Source organism: Oreochromis aureus, linkage group 4 (genome assembly GCF_013358895.1).
Source record: "Oreochromis aureus strain Israel breed Guangdong linkage group 4, ZZ_aureus, whole genome shotgun sequence".
NCBI lineage: Eukaryota > Metazoa > Chordata > Actinopteri > Cichliformes > Cichlidae > Oreochromis > Oreochromis aureus.
Genome location: NC_052945.1, coordinates 9,949,154 through 9,963,082, shown reverse-complemented (window position 1 = coordinate 9,963,082; position 13,929 = coordinate 9,949,154). Strand labels below are relative to the sequence as shown.

Here is a 13,929-nt window from a genome sequence, read left to right as displayed (position 1 = left end):
TCTCGAGCATCTCACACTTCTGATAATCAGTTGTCTGCTTGACGTTTATTCATCTGTGCAAAAACTATAACTTTAATCTCAGCCAAACCGATTTACTCAGGAACAAATAAAATACTAAAAAAAGCCAAACAATAACATTTTTAAGATATCTAAGTGACTTATATATCATGTTTAACCTGAGTAGTGAAAGACGGCGGTGGGTTTGAAAACAATTTGCCGGGAGTCCGGTGTTCTCACCGGCTCTAATGAGCCTTGAACCCCGGCTAGCTATCGAGCTGGTGGGTAACAGACGTCTCCAAAAACGTCGGAGGGCTTTTGAAAATATGTGGTGTCTTGATAAACTGAGCAGATATTTGAAGTTTACACAGCTACATTCTCGCCTGAAAACATGTTAAACGTTTATTTTGTGACCCAGAAAGAGTAATAAGAGTAATATTAAAACTTAACTAGCTGTTGGAAACTGAGCAGGGCTGCGCTGGGCCGCGCTATGAATTCTTGGACACAGCTTCTTCTTCTTCTTCTTCTTCTTCTTCTTCTTCTTCTTCTTCTTCGGGGTTTAACGGCAGCTGGCATCCTTGTACATGCAGTCCTGCCATCTTCTGTTTCAGTCCGTTATTACACTCTTAAATCCTACTTCTTATTCCTGCGTCTTTTGTGATCTTACAAAGCTTCAAACGACGCGTCGACTATTAAATTAGTCGTCGACGTAATCGTGACTAGTCGACTAATTGTGGCAGCCCTACTCTAACTGCATGTCCAACAACATATTACATTGTATTACTCTATTAGTTTAAGGATTGCTTTGTATTATGAGAGTGACTGTATCATGCTCAGTGACCTCTGCACGGGAGCAAATTCTCTAAGATGTAAAAGGCTTTAGATTAAAAAGCTGCATTAAGAGAGGTTTACTTTCTCTTGGCCATTCATAGTAATCTAATGGCCTTGTTTATATTGAATTGCACGAACTTAGAAGGCTGCACATAGCTGAGCGTGTGGGTTAGACCTTGGCTGACGTTGGCACCTCATTAGCTCAGACCTGCTGTGCTCATAGGCTCATTGGCTCAGAGGCAGTGGTGCAGAGCCTTGGCATGTCTCCACCAAGCCGTTTCCTGTCTCTTCACTGGCTTTCCTGTTCTCATCAGCATCTTCATTTTCTCCTTTCCTCCCCCTTTCTGTTTCTGCTCATAGCCTCACCCTTCCCTGAATTCTGCCCAAAAAGAGTGATGTATAGCATTCTATATGAGTGATGTCAATGCCTTCAGCGCAAACGAGTCCTTGCAGTCTGTTAAGAGTGGAGCTTGTTTTTCTACATAGCTTCTGGTATTAATCTTATCTGCCTCCTCCTCTATGTCCCTTTCTATCCACTGGACCCATAACATTTTAGTCATGTCTGACTTATCCATCTCCCTCACTCACTTAGTCTTGCTCAGTTGCAATGCTCTCTCAAGTGCATTGCCCTTCCTGTAAACCTAGCAGTAACATCTGTTTTCAATATCGGTATTTTATTGAGAAACACCACTAATACTGCAAAACAGTGAAAAGCACACGCCCAAATTACAAAGTTGTCTTAAATGTGTTGGGGCTTAGGCAGAGCTTGTAACTGGGTTGCTTAAATTCACTTGTCTTATATATACAGATCTATAAACATGTGTCCAGGATAGTGCTGCTTAATTGTTTTCATCTAGTCCAGATCTCCTTGTTTATATGGTTCTGGGAATTGGATTTTTCAGCACACCATATTGCCAAGTAAAAGAGTGAGAAAAGGGGCTCTTGAAAATGTCTTGGACTGTGTGCTTGACAAAATTGGAACACAGACTGCCTAACTAAACAGTGTCCTTAATTTACCAGAATAATGCTAAGTGTTGACATTTGGCTGACCAGTAGAGGAAGATGAACATGATGAATCCTCTTTCTACTGTTAACATGGAGCTGTTATGTATTTTTTGTTGTTTTTATTTGAGTGTAAAAAGGTATTAAAGTCAGGTAATCACTATAGTCTTTACCTTTTTTGCTAATGCAGCATAGCAGCATGTGAGGTCTGTTCTTTCCATGTTAAAATGTTGCTTCTAGGAATCACTTGTCCTCCAGAGATACTAAGCTCTGATGAGCTCTGGTTGTTGAGTTTTATTGTTGCTGCCGCCCTAGCAGCTCTCACATGTACATATATGGCCTTGGCTCCTAGTGTTGTCCCTCATAGGTATTCTCAGGCTGACCATGGCCAAGGACCAGAGTAGGCCAGGAGGCTGCTTCATTTCTTTCTGGGCAGGCTGACAAGTTTATGGAGGGTAACAACAGCAGAAATATCAGAGCTTAGCGTTCAGTAACCATCATTGTTTATTTCCATCTGGCCATGAACCAGTGAATAGCAGACTATTTGATGTGATAAGGATGTGTGCTCTGTGTGGAGGAGAGAACAAGTTGCAGGGGCTGACTGTGCTCTTGTTTTTGCCGCTGGCACCAGTCATGTGGTTATGTAAGCATCCTGCTTTGTGGGCAGATGAGACTGCGGCAAATTGTGTCCAGTTGTTGTGCTGGAATTAATGGCCCAGTGTTGGAACACGCTATCTCCTGTTGAATTTTGCTAATATACTTAGGAGTAGGCATATCACATAGGTGAACCATTGCATCTCATTGAAGTCTGCTGGATAATCACTATAATCTTCCTCTTCTTTCCTGTCCTCTTTGCCTGAAGAGACGGTTGATGAAATTTGACATTAAAGCATTGTCCCCTTTTTTAAGTTTTTCACTGTATTGACTCTGTTCTTATTCTTCTTTTGTCCCTTTTGCCCTTTTTTTAGGTAAGGTTTGTTGGATCCTCTGTATGTCAGTGTGTGTGTGTGGGTGGGTGGGTATGTGTGTGTGTGTGTGTGGGTGTGTTTTCTTTTCCCACTCTGCAGTTGACCTCAGTGTAACACCCCTTTTACAGTTTATCATAGGCTAATGGCCTCTGTCAGCTTCCTCCTCTTTGCTTTATAATCACTAAACCTTTATTTCAATCTGCTTATGAGTAAAGTGCTTCAATTTGAACAAAGAACGATCCATTTTAAATCAAGGTAGATTTAGGAAGCCATGATTCATTCAAAATCCTTAGAATCATCATCTCCGTGTATGTTAGATTTTTTTTCCCCCCTTCTTTGAGTTTCCGTGGCTGCTGTTGGGTAATCTGATTGGCTGTAACCATGGCTCAGACTGTGAATGGCTTGCAGAGTAGACAAGTTTTCTCCCCTCTGCTTGTTTGCCTGTTTCTACCTCCAAACCTGTGAAACTCATGTGTATGTGTGTGGTCATTATGTGGAACTGAGATGCGTGTGTGTCTGCTACTGACCGGGCCATAGAGTCAACTTGCAGGGAAAACCTCTCCACCTCTTACACCCCAATTGTCTCTGTCCCCATGGTCACAGGCTCCCATCCTCCCCCCGTTTCTTTGCCCCTTCAGCATAGCATGTTTGTCCCAGAGGTGCACTTCTGCCTGCCTCCAACTGTCATTCACCTGGGGCTTTAAGCAGTGTTGGAGGTAGCACACTAAACTACTACGTTCACATGATATAGGACTATATGACAAAACGGTTGGATGCACAATTAACATCTTTAGTTGTACTTCAGTACCATTGCTGTTCCATAGCAATAAAGAAACCACTCTAAGCACTGCTCAAAGCCTTGCTGGCTCTTCCCTCAGGTACATTTTATGTGTAGTTTGTGTTCACTTTTTCCATGGTTAAGCACATCCCAAAATGAGCTTGCTGGCAGTAGGCTAGCGAGGAAATGAAGGAATCTCAGGGAGATTTGCTAACTGGGCTGACAAGCATCTGCAAGGCAAAAAGCTCAGAGGGGGAAAATGGTGGTCATCCCTAGAGGCACCTATTGTCTCAATCTAGATATTTGACCACATCTTTAAAAAGGCAAAAGTATATTTTTGATTCATTACTTTTCTTAGGCGGTAAGCCTCCCTCTAGACCCAAAATACTATCAGACATGGCAGTTCTCTCCAGTCTCTCCTTTACCCAGACTATCTCCTTTAACAGTTCTTATTTGATGAGATTTCACTTTTTGTTTTGTGGGTTGTTTTTAATTTCCCAAGCTAAAATGTGAAGGATTTCTGGGGTTTTACTTGATGTAAGACCAACCTGCTTTTCCACTACAGGAACTTATTGACATGTAACCTTATGAGAACGTGAGGGGTAAAGGTGGTCTTCACTTTTTCAATGCTTACATGCATGTATCAGTGAAATGGTAGCATTCTTCATGATAAAGTTTAAAACCATGTTGTTTGCGTTATGTTATAGTGTTGGTTCATTTAGCACAATCTCCTGAGGGGAGCTCAGATTTTGCTTCCGCAACTCCCACTGCCCCATTTTGAGGGGAGGCTTGTGTTCAGTTACAGGTCGCAAGTTCCCATAGTGGAAAAGATGTAAGGGGTGGTAATTTGTTTTTTGGGGTATATTTTCTTTGAGAAACAAGATGACATCAGGCTAGGGGCCTGGGGACTGGGATAAGTGGTTGGGAGAGAGTGGTGAGAGGAAATCCCTGTAAGCACCTAGCCCTAAATGAAGGGATGAGGGGGGGTGGGGCAGTTGACACACAGTAGCCCCTCTGGTAAACCCCCCTAAATCCCATAACCACACTCCCAACCCCACCCTCCCTTCTCTATGTGCCTCAATCTTCCTGCTTAACCAATTGGTGTTTCTTTTTTACAGCGATTTGATCCTGCCCATGTTGTGCTGATGGTAAACTTAGTGGTAAATGTTATTTTATCCCCCAATTGAATTGTTTTCTGTTTGTTTTTATTTCTCCAATTTTTTTTGTTTGTTTTTCCTTTCATCAGAGCACCAATGCTACATAGGCTTTAATTCTCTCTGTATTAGTCTTCATTCTGCTGCTTGTATATTACCATGCATATGTATTACTCTTAGAACATTGTCATTTTGTTTGTTTTCAGTTTTTTTTTTCCAAAAAACCTTGTGATTCACACCCTGTGATTTAGATGCACATTGTTTTTGTCTGGTCCCTTTCTTTTTCACTGGAATGGGTAATGTGGAAGTATTGTCACTGTGTTTAAAGATTGGTGATAGTTTGGGATGACTGTAATTGTTCATTAATCTATAATTCTAGGCCTGACTTGTGACTTGTCAGACAGACCACTGCAGTGGCTGGCTAACAGACTAAACCCTGTTTTTGGTTTCACTTCTGCTGCTGCTTGACAAAGGGCATGAACTTACATGTCCAGGCTATCAGTAGTCTTGTGATCTCAAAATCAGCCGTTTTCTTTCACTTCCTTAGTTTGAATATGGCCACAAAAATCATCCAATCACTGTTAGGTATTCTGTTTTAAAAAAAATAAAATAAAAAGCCTGCCTAGGTGACAGACACTGCCGTGGGACTGAGAGTGCAGGCAGGCCGTTATACAGTGTGCTACTATGCCCATGCATTTATGATTTTAAAATGACTATGTCATTGGGCTATGATGGCTAAAAGAAACGGAGATTTGCAGTAAATTTTTTCTTACTTTCCTCTGTCTAGGAAAGTAAGAATGTGTAAGAAAGCCGCTGCGGTTGTGATAATTTTGAAATTTTAATCAAAGCCAAAAGGTTTTGAACATATTATTTACTCCATTACTTATGTTTCGTTCTCTTTATTGAAAATCAGCTGTATTTACGAATAGGAGAACTCTATTTTCTCTTCTTTATATATGGCACCAACTGGTAGTAAGTTTACACCTTATTTAGCGCCACTGTAAATAAATATTAGTAGTTTTTCCATATGCCCAATGGTATACATAGAAATTTAATTTGTGGAAAAACCTACATTGGATTATTGGATTTGTGGGAGGGGAAAAAAAACTGAAACCAAACTGAATTGATAATCATTATCAGTGTGATTAATTATTACATCTGGCTGGCATCAGGAGCAGCAGACTAGTCCAAATTCTCTTTATGCCTTTTGTTTTGAGATTCCCCTGTCTGTCTGTCTGTCCCCCCCTCCTTCTCCTCCTACTCATGCCCATGTTTTACCAGGTAAGTATCCCCATCCCTTGCACTGTCACCATGGCGATACCTGGCCTGTGACGTCACTCTGCTGTAGTTCAGTGCTTGTGTCCTTTTTTTTTTTTTTTTTTTTTTTTTTTTTTTTTTAATTTGACTCTTTCTCTCTGCTTTGTTTGGCTGATTATGAGTGGATCAAGCAATTCTGTGTCGATCTCCAATGTAGTTTTGATTTACATATATTTTATATCTTTAATGTTTCATTCTGTTTTTGTTTTAGTTTTTTTGGTTGTCTTTGGTTTGTTTATTTTTCTACAAGTTAATTTCCTTCTGATCTAGCTCTTTTCACAGCTTACATCATAACATGGGTTAAGTAAACGGAAGAAAAATCTTTCAGCTTCAGTCATAATGAGGAAATGGGGGGCCTCTGACAAGGGAACAGGTTTGGACCTCAGGACAGTAAATGGTCAGACAGACAGTTCAGCAAGAAGTGATGCAATAGCCTTTAGATAATATTGGGAGCCTTTGTTACTCTCAAGGAGGATGTCGCAGTGGTGTTTTGTGAGCGGTGGCAGCAGCTGCAGCTCCCCTCGCACACACACTGTCTCTCAAACACACACATACACACACACGGACAGACAGACACAGTCCCTCGAGCTGCAGCGTCCTTGATAAACTTGGCATTCTGGTTTAACAGGACTGCAGGAATGAAAGGATGGAGGAGGGGTGCAGACAGGCACAAATGAAAACATACCGGCTTAAAGATCAGTATGCTTTGTAGTGTACTTTTATATCAAGACATTTTACTGAGCAATCCTGATCCCCTTGTCTTCATTTACTCCATCAGGAATGCAGTGCAGCTAATTTGACTCATTCATAATGCAAACCAGCAGCCCGGTCAAATGTAACAGGAAGGCTAAATTGGTCTGTAGCTGGTGGCTGCAGTAAGCTGTGAGAATGGCTGGTGTTTGGTTCACTGTAGCTTTCTGGTCTCTTTGCACTTGAAGGCAAAATTCTCTAACCCCAGCACCCTATGCTCTAAAAGCAGGCTGTCTCCAAGTTGGTCCTTCATCCAAGCATTAAAAAAGCTCACCTAGTCCTCTCTCTCTCTTTCTACCCTTAGGACGCACTGACCCTGTGCCCATCATCCTTAAGTATGATGTCATGGGGATGGGACGAATGGAGATGGAGGTATGATGCTCATGTCTATCGATTTGTACACATTTAAGTTGTAGTAGTTGAACCTGTAATAAAAGAAAGATTTGAGGGTGTTCCTTTCTCTCTCTCCTTTTTTTTTTTTTTTTGCACCTTAAGTGTCCAAGCAGTAGTTTAAGGTGTTTAGATAAATATTATGAACTTGTATTGATAGTGGGGTGAGTGCTTTGACTGTGAAATAGAAATGACTTTGAGATATATAGATATAGATAGATAGATAGGTTCCTTTGCTAGATCCCTTAACAGAAGTCTCAAGGCTATGGCACAGTGACTTCCTACAACACTACTTAAGTAGAACTGCTCCTGTTCACAACACACAGTTCATGCAGAGGTGTTCTGTGTTCAACATATTAAAGATCTTGACTCTCATGGACAGTCTTAACCACTTCAAATACCTTCAGACATGAATGATTCTATTTAATGAAAATAAAACATGTAGAAACCGCAAAGAAGAATGTGACACCAACACTGCCTAGCAAAATAAAGCTATGCTTAAATTTTCAGCGAGCATCACTGTCAGTTATTTCAGCTCCTGCCTTGTCTTTGATATTTGTCTTGAAATAACATTTACCTACCCTGGTCGCATAGATGTTTCTACAGCAAACAGTCAGTCAGCATGATAAACGTGTGTAACCGCACACAAGCGACACAAACTGACCAACTGTTCTTCTTGGAGTTTCTGTGTGCTGTCTTCTATAGTCACTGTAGGGACTCGATGCGTTCAAGGCACATCAGCTCTTCTATGCACCATATTAAACTCATGTTTGGTATATAAGATGAACTTGGACTGTCTTTGACAATGCTGTTGGTTTATAATGTAACGTTTTGGTTTGTTCTAGCTGGATTATGCTGAGGATGCCACAGAGAAGAGGAGAGTCCTTGAAGTGGAAAAGGAAGATACAGAAGAACTGCGGCAAAAATACAAGGTGAGGTTGTTTATCTTTTTGTCACAGTGATAATTGTTATCACCTGTATTTTTTAATACTATATTTTTTAATTTCCCACAAAAAATAGGACCAGATGGAAAAAGAAAAAGCCATCGCAAAAGCTCTGGAAGACCTGAGAGCCAATTTCTACTGTGAGCTGTGTGACAAACAGTACACCAAACACCAGGAATTTGACAACCACATTAACTCTTATGACCACGCTCACAAGCAGGTACTGCTGTTTAGCAAGCATTGCGGTGTTGATGCAGATCTGTTGTTACTTAAAGACACGATGAAATGATGTGCCCGGTTTCTCTCTGTCTTGCAGAGGCTTAAAGAGCTGAAGCAGAGAGAGTTTGCCCGTAATGTGTCATCACGTTCCCGGAAAGATGGAAAAAAGCAAGAAAAGATGCTGCGGCGATTGCATGAACTTGCTGAGCAGAGAAAACAGCAAGACCGGTAAGTATTTATTCCTGGAGTGCCATCTGCTGGATGGATTGTGTATATATATTTAATGGGACGTGGTGAAATTACTTATTTTATAAATGTCACTGGTTCAATATGTTAGTCCAAACAAGACAAATTCAACAAAATGTATTTGAACATTTCACTTACTGTAAATTAAAACATATTTTTGTATATTTTCATCTTTTCCAGGAAGCACGATAAAAATTAAAGTCAAAGACCTTGATAGAAAAAATTTGTCCAGCATCACATTGGTGTAATTTTTTCTTTCAGAACTCCTGGAAGTGGACCTATGTTCAAAACAACTACAGTCGCTGTAGATGGAGAGAAAGGAGAAGACAGCAACAGCATGACACCTGAGAACAGCATGACACAGTCTTTGGCAGACACTGCCCTGGAAGGATCACTGTCAGATAAAACTGGTCAAGCCTCCCCAAAGTCTGGTCCAACCTTTAGCTTCTCTCTGGGAAAGAATGCCTCATCATCGCCAACTTCCAGCAGCGCATCAAAAGTCAGTGTATCATTCTCTTTTGCCAAGAAAGCACCAGTAAAACTGGAGACAGCAGCTGCTGTTTTTGCTGATCATGGTGAGGAAGCTATGGAAACAGAGGAGAGTCAAGAGGGAGAAAAGGCTGGAGGACAAGATGACACATCAGGCTGTGGCACAGACAGCCCTAAGGGACTGCCTGGAGGAGGTGAAGGAGGAGAAGGAGGTGGTGGTGCAGGTACAGAAGAGGTGCAGCAGCCTGATGATGGAGGATCTTTAGCATCAACGCTTAGCAAATTGAAAATGATGATGAAAACCAATGAAGGATCTCCTGGACAAGAGCCTCAGTACTACCACTATGTACCACCAGCTCACTGTCGAGTAAAGCCACACTTCCAGTTTTTGCTGTTCATGAAAGCCTCTGAACAGTGTCAGAGCAAAGATGAAGATGATGAGGAAGAGACACAAGAGGAGAACAAGGCTGAAGAAAGTTCAGAACATACAGAGAGTGGTGTGACAGAGTGCAAGACTGAAAAGGAACAAGGCAACGTTACTGCAGATGCTGACCCAGACCTAGTTCCTCTATCAGCTAAAGTAAAGGCAGAAGAGGAGACCCCTTCATGTGCAGGAGATGCAGCTCCTGCTGTACCAGCTTCACCCACCCAGAAAGCAGAGACACGTGATACTGTGGATACAAACACTGGTCCGAAAATGCCCACTGGTCCCTTCTTTCCAGTCCTGAGCAAAGATGAGACTACCACCCTACAGTGGCCATCGGAGCTCCTTGAATTTACAAAAGCTCAACCTTCCCTGTCTTACAGCTGCAATCCCCTCTACTTTGACTTCAAACTGTCCCGTAACAAAGGAGTGCGTGGTGGGAAAGTGGCAAAGTCCCCCAAGCCTGGTGAAGACACTGATGACAAGGGACAAGAAGTGACTGCTTCACCATCTGAAGTAGAAACTGCTAATAAACCTGGAACCAGTGCTGACAAAGACAAGCTAGTGTCAAAAGGAGAGTCTGGCCAGCCAGAAAGTGAAGAACAAAAGCCCACAAGTGGAAGTAATAGTGCAAAGAAAAAAAAGAAAAAGAAGAAGCATAAGAAGTCTGCAAAGCATTCAAAACGCAAAGGAAAAGAAAAAGGAGCGGGAGAAGATGCAGAGGGTGAGACTGAGGTAACACAAGAAAAGCCCAAAAAAAAGAAAAAACACAAACGTAAGAAGAGCAAAAACAAGGCTCAAGATCAAGCTGAGGCAACAGGTGAAGAAAAGGAAAAACCTAAACCAAAGTCGGAAGATAAAGCTGCTGCCTCCTCTGTTCAGCTGACAACTGGAGGGGAAGGAGCTACAGGAAACACAGGAGCAGAACTGGGGAAGAGGAAACGTGCTGCTAAGGAAGTGCCTTGCAAATCTGGAGCAGAAGGAGGGAATGGAAAAAGTACTGATAAGGCCAACTCATCTGAGGAGCACAGTGGCAACAAAAGACAAAAGACTGACACCAGTGCATCTCAAAGTGCCTCGTGCTCCACCTCAGCCCAGAAGAGTCCTGGTACTGGTAGACCTCCCAGCAGTGAAAGTGAAGAAGAAGGGGGCTCTAATACCCAGCGCTCACGTCATCACAGGTCAAGCCCGAGGGAACAGCGCCGCCACCATAGTGAAGAATCAGGGCGATCCTGCAGCCGTTCATCAAGACGGGGGGAACGACGAGGTAGCAGTCGCCGGCATCATCGTGGCCAAACCTCCCGTAGTCGCTCTTATTCCAGCAGCTCTGAGCGCTCCTCAGCAGGCAGCAGTGCCTACAGCCACCGTAGCCGAAGCTACTCAGACAGCTACAGCGACTACAGCACAGAAGGTCGCAGACGAAGGCGCTCCAAACGTTCATCTGACTCTGAGTATGACCGCAGGAGTAGCCGAGGACGTAGACGATCCAGGAGGCATCAGTACACATCTTCCTCTTCAGAAGACTCGCGCTCACGTTCACGCAGCTACAGCCGCAGGAAGAGGCACAGACGGCATCATCGTAGCAGCTCCAGAAGCTCCAGCAGCTGGAGTCGCAGCACTAGTGCAAGATCCTGGAGGCGGAGCTACAGTCGTAGCTACAGCTCTGCTAGCCGCTCCTCCAGTTCAAATAAAGGGTCTCCTCACAGACGAAGCACTAGGGGTCGAGAGGATAGTGATACCCATCGCAGAGACTTCAACCGCTCACGTATCTACCGCTCCCAGTCTCCACGGTCTTCTTCTTCACGAGGCCTTAACCGAAACACCCATTCATCGAGCTCGCTGGGTCTGAGACCAGGGGGGTCACGAGATGCAGGAGAACAGAAAAACACCCTAACTGCACGACAGCTGTTGGAGAAGGTTCAGTCCAAGAAAAGTTCTGAAGATTCTACCACAGGAACAAAATCTGGGATTAAGATTAAAGACCCACCGCAGGGCTATTTTGGCCCAAAACTACCCCCATCTCTTGGAAACAAAGCCATGCTTCCACTAATTGGTAAGCTGCAGGCAGGGAAAAAGCCAGCAATTCCTTTAATCAGACCTGAAGAGGGAGAGAAATCAGGGACAGGGAAGAGCTCTGAAGCTGAAGGAGAGGTTATATTAGTAGAACCTATAAGGGAGTTCCCACCTCCACCACCACCTCCAGCTCCACCAGTTCAGAAGGTTGAGGAAGCCCCACAGAGCACAGTGACTCAAGAAGAGACACAGCAGCCTGCAACAGAAGACCAGGGGCACCAAGAAACCCGGCCAGTATTTGAACAAGAGCCCTCCATGATGATGCCCCAGTACCAAGGAGAGTCAGGACAGGACCTTTCCCAGAACCCAATGATGGAGTCCATGATGCCTGAAATGCAGCAGCAGCAGGCTGCCATGCATGCCTACCCTGGTTACCCACCACCCAGCTTGGAGGAGGATGGCATGGAGGCAGAGGAGGACGGACTGGCTCCTTTGGAAAGTCAGCCCATTACATTCACACCAGAGGAGATGGAGAAATACAGCAAGCTGCAACAGGCTGCACAGCAGCACATCCAGCAGCAGCTTTTAGCCAAGCAGGTCAAGACTTTTCCCTCAGCTGCTGCAGCGGCCGCTGCCGCAGCAGCTGCCACTTTGGCCCCAGCGCCCCCTCCACCAGCCCTGCAGCAGATCCACATTCAGCAGCCAACTGTGTCCGTAGCTTCTGGCACATCCATCACCACAGTGCAACATGCCATCCTTCAGCACCATGCAGCCACTGCTGCAGCAATGGGCATCCACCCAGCTCATGCCCACCACCCACATCCGGCACATGCCCAGCTGGCCCAGGTACATCACATTCCCCAGCATCACCTTACCCCCATCTCCCTGTCTCCTTTGGGGCCCTCACTTGGTCATTCTCTGGGACACTCACTGGGGCATGCAGGATTGATCCCTGCCCACCCAACAGCCTTCCTCTCTGGTCAGCCAATACATATTATCCCTGCTTCTGCACTTCATCACACCCCCTTAGCTCTCCACCATGTTCCACACACAGCCCTCTACCCCACACTTTTCACACCCCGACCCTCACAGGCTGCAGCAGCAGCAGCCCTTCAGCTCCACCCACTCTTACACCCAATATTCTCAGGACAGGACCTCCAGCACCCCCCTAACCACGGCTCTTGAAAACAAATGAAAATGAAGTAGTGTGTTCACAACAACCAACCACTAAAATAAAGACTTAACCTGAACTCTCTTGGTTTAGGGTTTTAAATAAAGTCTTTGTTACATCATGCAGGCTGTAAGACGTGAATCTTGTGAGAACTTTACTGGCCTTCACAGTGCAGCACGTCCCCACAAAGTGGTTAAGACTGCTGGGTTCAAAATTGACACTAACATTTTCTTCTGGTACATGTGAGATTTTTATTTTCTCATGTTTTCACAGATTTTTTTTCTCCCCCTCTAAAAACTGTAGAAACTTCCTCTAGACCATTGGTTTATATTCCAATTTGGGGAATAGTAACAGCCTCAGAAACTACTGGAGCTTTTTTGGTTGTTTTTTTGCTCATTTTGGCAGCCAAAGAGATACATGATGGCTAAAAGTGTAAGCAGAATCATGTTACGATTCAAGGAAGTGGTTTTGTTCTAGAGGTGAACATTTTAATCTGTGTAATCTAATTTTCAGAGATGGACTCTTTCATAATTACTGATCTCTTGTTGTGTTTTCAAATGACTACTCACTCTCTATTGGATTCTTGGTTTAAAAGTAATTTGTAATGCAGTAACTTGTACATAGATCAGTGTGTAATGTGAAGAAACCCACCAGTGACAGCCATATGGAAAAAAAACAAAACAAAACAGATATGGTGTCCAAACAAGTATGACATTGTCATACAAGAAGCCCTCTCTAAATCAGGGGAAATGTGATGAAGGGGTATAAATCTCCTGAATACTCTGAAGCAAAGCTCTTGTTCCCTGAGATGAGGGTACATCTGAATCAATTGCACTGAAATCTGTACATCAAGATGGTGCCTGTGCATCATATAATAAGATTGTAGTATACTGCAATAATTGTATTTTTCTGTTTTTTAAATTATTTTCCAAAATGCTCTTCAAAAGAAGAGCTGTGTTTGGCTTTTTTTGTGTGTAATTTTGTAAATAAAACTGCTGTAGATTAACCTATTAACGTTCTACTGGGTTGACACTGCTGTTGGGGGGAGGGGGAAAAGCAGACAAATGACAAGTTGGATGGGAGGTGGACACGTATTTTATCACGGTGGTTTGTTCATCCCTGCTGGGGTGCCAAACAGCAGTGATCTGTTTAAAAAGAAAAGTAGCAACTCTGTATTTTTTAAAGACTTAACTCTGTTTCACCAAATAAAATCCTGAGTTTGTGTGTCTTTTTCCA

The 13,929-nt window shown here is 43.4% G+C and overlaps 1 protein-coding gene across 5 annotated transcripts in view; it reads left to right on the top strand.

Annotated features, from left to right (window-relative positions):
• gpatch8 (G patch domain containing 8) overlaps positions 1 to 13,929 on the top strand; it is a 27,797-nt gene extending 13,868 nt beyond the window's left edge. For 3 of the 5 annotated variants that reach the window (XM_031729926.2, XM_039611162.1, XM_039611163.1), the window contains 5 exons: positions 7,102 to 7,169; positions 8,033 to 8,119; positions 8,208 to 8,351; positions 8,448 to 8,578; positions 8,858 to 13,929. In XM_031729926.2, the coding sequence (XP_031585786.1) occupies positions 7,102 to 7,169; positions 8,033 to 8,119; positions 8,208 to 8,351; positions 8,448 to 8,578; positions 8,858 to 12,707 (4,280 nt within the window). In that variant the 3' untranslated portion in view covers positions 12,708 to 13,929. Of the gene's footprint in view, positions 1 to 4,694; positions 4,737 to 7,101; positions 7,170 to 8,032; positions 8,120 to 8,207; positions 8,352 to 8,447; positions 8,579 to 8,857 lie in introns of all 5 variants that reach the window. The other 2 variants (XM_039611164.1, XM_039611165.1) reach the window with 1 other exon arrangement.